At 28.5% G+C, this 6,143-nt stretch overlaps 1 protein-coding gene across 1 annotated transcript; it reads left to right on the top strand.

The window, feature by feature from the left end:
• Positions 1-1,437: 1,437 nt before the first annotated feature.
• LOC102600531 (LOB domain-containing protein 19) lies at positions 1,438-3,813 on the top strand. The gene is made up of 2 exons (XM_006339707.2): positions 1,438-1,793; positions 3,424-3,813. Exons 1-2 carry the CDS (start codon positions 1,509-1,511, stop codon positions 3,643-3,645), a joined length of 507 nt encoding a protein of 168 aa, XP_006339769.1. The 5' UTR covers positions 1,438-1,508; the 3' UTR covers positions 3,646-3,813.
• The last annotated feature ends 2,330 nt before the right edge of the window (positions 3,814-6,143 follow it).

Here is a 6,143-nt window from a genome sequence, read left to right as displayed (position 1 = left end):
ATTAATTAGTATATTGTTTGGATGTGTTTGAAGAGCTCAAAATGACTTGCACAGAAAATTCTTTCTATATTTGACTTGTGTATTCGACGGGAATTAAACCCGCGCATGGTGAATTCACAATTAAATGTTTGATCCGGTTGGCTACTTCGCCCCTATCCTTGTCGTTCGAAAAGAGATCTTGGCTTTTAGATATAAAACATTGCGGTTCTCTTCATCTGATTGAAGTCACTACCTTCACAATTTCAGGTCTTGCACCGATCATCCAATAATGAACACGATATCATTAATAATTGTGATGTAGGTAGAAAGCGTTCTATTCACCAAACTGAGAATTTGGACATGAACTTGGAACAATCGGATTCTTCAAATAAATATCAGATATCGAGAGAAAAATCAAAATACAATAGTATAGGAAAAAAATGAGCTAATTTTTTTATAAAAAAAATAAACTGTTACTCTCGTCCTCTTGTATCAACTCCCTCTAACACTAGTACACATGTTTGCTTCACGCAAGCTACAGCTTCTCTCCCCTTAATTTCTGCTTCTTTCTTTTAGCTTAGCTTTAAAGTTTACACCAATTTTATATTATATGCAAACCAAAACTCAAAAGGCACACTTTCCCTCTATTTAAAACATTCTTTTATTTCTTTTTATGATTAGTAATATAAGAAGGGTTAATTTGCTAACATAATCTTATCCCAATATTGAAGATTTTTTTTTAAAAAAATCATACTTAGTGTTGTATCTAAAAGTAAAAATTTAAGTAGTCTAGCTATTCTCACAGGCCATCATGTTAATGTACAATTTATATTAAAAGAAATGGAAGACCATACAAATAAAATTTCAATATGATCGTTTAAGCTATAAAAGTCATCTCTTCCTGTTATCGCAATAATCGTATCTTAATAATTTCAAGATTATATGAATCTTATATTTTCCTATGGATCCACCAAATAGTACAACAAATTTCTTACCATGCATATAACTTAGGAACCGTTTTATAGCTGGTTAGAATAATGTAGATATTAGTTATGAGAAAATTGCAAATCAAATATTGTATTAAGTGTGTCGAATTTTATAAATAGCAAAAAAAAACAATAAAAATACCACCAAACATCGTATTCCTCCGTTGCAAATGTTTTTAATTTCTAAAACTTAATATCAAATAAAAAAACAAATTAAAATATTACTTACGCAAAATATAATACTTGCATAAATAACTTAGCTACTAACCAGCTATCGAACAACCTCAAAAGTCTTTTGTTTAATAAAATATGGTTGAAGGGAGTAGCATAGCTGTCTATCAAGTGACCCACCACCAAAAGCTTATACTATCATTTTCTTATATATACTATTAAAAACTACTTCCACTAACAAACAGCAACAAGCAGTAGTCCTACCTACCTTTTAATACAATTATAAATAAATATCTTTTAACTCTTCTTCTTCATCATTCCACATACCCCACAATTAAAATTTGAAACACTCACACTAATTAATAACAAAATATGAGCAATGGTAGTGGTACTGGGCCTTGTGGTGCATGCAAGTTTCTTAGAAGAAAATGTGTGAAAGGTTGCATATTTGCACCATATTTTGACTCAGAACAAGGCATGGCTCATTTTGCTGCTGTTCATAAGGTGTTTGGTGCTAGTAATGCATCAAAACTATTGCTTACTATTCCACCAAATAAACGTCTTGAAACTGTTGTTACACTTTGTTATGAGGCACTTGCTAGAGTTAGAGACCCTGTCTATGGCTGTGTTGGTCACATCTTTTCCCTTCAACAACAGGTAATTTTTTCTTAATCTTAACTCAATGTTTAAGTTTTATGTATATACACACTGATGAGAGAGTTGCTCGGATGATAAATACTCTCACCTCCAATTCAAAGATTGTGAGTTCGAGTCACAAAAGAAGCAAAAAAGGGTTGAAGTTATATATATACACCTTTAGTTATTAGTGTAACGATCATGATCAATGAGTTTAATTGTGATTTAAAATTACAAATCTCAGTCTTATTAATATTTACTTGTGGATATTTTTTTAGGTGAATTGATAAGTCTTGAACAAAAAATCTCTTAATAAAACTTAAAAATTAGTTTTGAGTTATTATCTCTACTAAATAATGCATATTATATACTCACTTTTTTTTTTAACTCTCCTAGGAGCTCCCACCCCTTTTGCTCCGTTGATGATTCGAATTTGCAACCTTTGAATTAGAAGTGAGGGTGCTTACCATCCAAGCAATTTCCTCTCGTCTATATACTCACTTTATTTAAATATGTTTGCTTTATTTTTTTTAGTTGGTTTAAAATAGAATTATTTTTTGAGAACTCTTTTAGTTTTAAATTTTTATCTGACCACAAGATTAAAAAATATTTTAATACATTCTATGTTTTTTTTTAAACTTAACATCGTAACATTCAAAAAGTCTTGCTATTTACTTTTTATAATTTCGATATCAAATCAAAATCAAATAAACTGATGTGAAGGGTGTACTATATTTATGTTTCTTTGACAAACTTGACCAAAAGAGAAGTCGAATATTATGTTATTAAAAACACTTTGCATGTGCGGAGTTGAAAACTGAAGGAGCATGAAAATATTGGAATATACCTTTTGTTTATCTTTACACTCAAAATATTTTACTTTGGTTTTACCAAAAGATGTTTTTTGACAAGAAACTCATTGATTTTTTAAGTTTTCAGATCAAGGGTGGTACTAGTTAAATATTGTTGTATGCTTTGTTTGTATGAGCTGATTATCAATAGTGAAAATATGCCCTTTTGAATATTAGCGCTGAAAATATAGCAAAAGATGTGTTTGTGAAACCCATTAAACCCCTATCAACTCAGTTCATTTTTATCTGTCCAAATTTAATTTAATCTTATTCAATACATCAATAATTTGACTCTCTTTCTTATTCATTTGTTGTCTTTCATGGAAGTCTACAAAATATTACTAACAATACTGCGCTCGCCCGTAATTTTTCCTAGTTTGACTCTAAAAAATATGTAACAATTATTTTGAGAAAGGGTAAGAAACACATTATTATTTGGCCTTTTTATTATTAGAGTTTCCTATAAACAAGAAGGGTAAGTGTAGAATATAGCTGTAGAAAAAAAAATGTTTGACTTCTTATGAATGAAATTAGACTTTTCTTCTGACAGGTAGCTTCTATGCAATTCCACAAATTAAAGTATCTTGATCTTATCATGTAGCACGTGAATAAGTTTTTAATAGATGGTGACTTTAAATTAAACTAATAATGTTACCATGATAGTACAAGGTAAGGTAATATTCATGATAACTTTGGTTTTATTTAATTAGTAGGTTCAACTAAATTCACTATTTTAAACTTGTATCCACACCATTTATTGTTATACAAAAATGAATACTAACTTTTGTGCTTGTGTTTAGGCTGTGACATTGCAAGCAGAGTTAGCTTACGTTCAAGCTCGAATATCGACCCTGCAGCACCACCAGCACCTCCCAATGCCGCCACCAACACCATCACAGACAGACGTAGCAGCAGCATGTTGTTGTAATTTAGCGTCATTGGTGTGTACTACTATGGATCCTTCGATAGATATAACAGACTTATGTAATGTGTTGGATCAACAACTAGACAACTCTATGTGACCTAGCTCCATATATACAAGTTAACTGTAACACAATTCGTCTCTAGACTTTTATCACTAATCTACAGTTAGCTTGGTTCCAGGGATATAATTAGTTAATTAACTCACTTTTAACTCCCTAAAAAAAATTATCATGCATGTAGTTTTCTCTTTTGTCTACATTTGTAACTTTTCCCCCTCTGTTTTTCTCTAGCTAATGCTAATTGTGTTTGTTTTAAATCATTGTAGATCGATCTACGGAATTTCTTGTGTTTCTTCCTTTGTTTATATATGTGAAATGGCCTTTTTTTCTTTAAACGAAAAAAAAATAAAAATAGCAAACATAATAGTAATAAGATTCTATAGCTATAGTTTTGATAAATGCGCTACATAGCCATACTTTTGTTTGCTATTGAGGTTGTGGTTTGTATATTTCGCTTGCGAATATACATGGAAAATATATACAAATATTGTATTTATACATTTAGGAATTTGTTAGGATTTCGCTTGTCAATTTAAAAATAGGATAATTTATTACGAATTTTTTATAAATCGTAAATAGCTAGGGTAAGTATATGCAAAATTTTGGATTTATACAATCAAGAACTGAGTTATACAAATTTTGAATTTATACATATCAAGTGAATTATACAAATCAGGCGAATCATGCAAATTACGCAACTAACAAAAATTGGGGAAATTGTAGCCGCGAATTATATTTTTCTTAAATTATAGCTAATAGTAATTAATATAGGAAAAATTGTATGAAATATCAAATTATTAATTCAAATTAAATGCTATAGCCACAATTTATTTTAATTGTAATTCGCAACAAACATTCCATTTTTTTGCCATCTGATTCGGTATACAATTAGTCATTTTATACATTTCAGTATAAAATGCGTGTGTTTGTATAAAGCGAGAGAAAAGTGTATATACATATACAAATACATATATTTTCATCATATACACTTATAATATACAAATACAAATCTTATTATATAAATTACAATGTATGAATGAATTTATACAAAACTGGACAATTTGTATAAAACTGATGTTTCTAGCGAATTATACAAATCAAAAGCTCCATAGAAAACAAACAATTTGTCATGGAGCGCAATTATGCAAATTATAGCTAAAACATACAAATATGATTTTATGTTTGCTATATGTAAAAGTTGCTCATTAATATAAGCTAAATATTTGTTATTCTGCATAATTTTCCCATTGTTGTTTCATTATCTATTGGGCTGTTTGACCCCTCTGGCCCAATACCATCTATTGTCACTCGGGTTTGGGCTTCCTTTGCTTGATCCACTGCTGTATCCATAAAAATTTAGGATTTGGTTCATCTTTGTTATCGTTTTTCTCAATTTTCTCAAGTGCATATTTAGATGAGTGACACTTATTATACTTAAAATTTAAAGGTCTAGATTAAATTTAATTTAGCAAGTCCTTTAATCATAGTTAAAGAACAAGCTAGGAAAAAACTCACCAACTTTTACTAAGAAAAATCTCATCTTTCACTAATTTTGATTCCTCTTTAATATCATTACTTTAATTATACTTTATGATTTCTTTTTTATATAATTAATTTGATTTAACTCTATTTAAAAATTCAGTAAAATGAAATCATGAACATATACGAAATGAACACTAATAACTTGAGATAATTTGTAGAAATTTAGTATTTAAAAGGACAAATTTCATATCATGCTTTCTAAATTACTTTAACATATAGTGTTAATATTTTTCGTTTATTTTTTGTTAAATAAATTACTTTTGACAGGAAAAAATTTAAAATCATTTTTTTGTTGAGTAAAAAGACAAGTATTTGACGAATAAATTTATGTCAGAAATGAAAAACAAATGAAAATGAAAAAATATATTGTATAATAGTTTTTTTTTTTTGGTCAGATATTGTATAATAGTATTTGTCAAAAAGTTTTAGAATAATTTAGGTTTATAAATAAAGTTGGTCTCTGTTAAAGAAAAAATATTTTGCTGTTTTTTTATTCCATGTTTGATATCATTGCCTCTTTATCTATGATTTTATTTTGTCAGATATCGAAAAAAATATCGGAGAGAATTCTTACCTTTAGATTAGGAAAATGATATTAATAGATATGCAAAACATTTATCAGGAAAATACGTATATAGTTATATTAATGAGGAGCTAAAATTAGTGAAAGATGAAATTTTCTTATATAAAATAGTGAATTTTTTTCCTAATTTATTTTTTTAAGTATGGCTAAGAGGCTTGTTAAATTAAATTTAATCAAGACCTTTAGATTTTTAAATATGACAAGTGTCACTTAAATAAATATGCATATGAGGAAATGGAGAGAAAGTGTAATGGAGATGAGTCAAGTCCAATAGGGGTATCAATGGAATGGTTCGATCGATTATTTTAAAAAAATTATACCATCTCAAATTTTTGGGTATTTTATAATGTATAGCCAAAATTAGATTTTCTAAATCCGTCCCAATCATATCGATTTTTCTTTTTTTCACTTT

Source organism: Solanum tuberosum, unplaced genomic scaffold (assembly GCF_000226075.1).
Source record: "Solanum tuberosum cultivar DM 1-3 516 R44 unplaced genomic scaffold, SolTub_3.0 scf00010, whole genome shotgun sequence".
NCBI lineage: Eukaryota > Viridiplantae > Streptophyta > Magnoliopsida > Solanales > Solanaceae > Solanum > Solanum tuberosum.
Note: the sequence above shows the minus strand (reverse complement) of the source record. Positions and strands in the feature narration are given on the sequence as shown.

Coding starts and splice junctions, on each gene's coding strand:
- LOC102600531 (XM_006339707.2), top strand. CDS start 1,509: ATGAGCAATGGTAGTGGTACTGGGCCTTGTGGTGCATGCAAGTTTCTT. Junction 1,794..3,423: donor TCTTTTCCCTTCAACAACAG/GTAATTTTTTCT, acceptor GCTTGTGTTTAG/GCTGTGACATTGCAAGCAGA.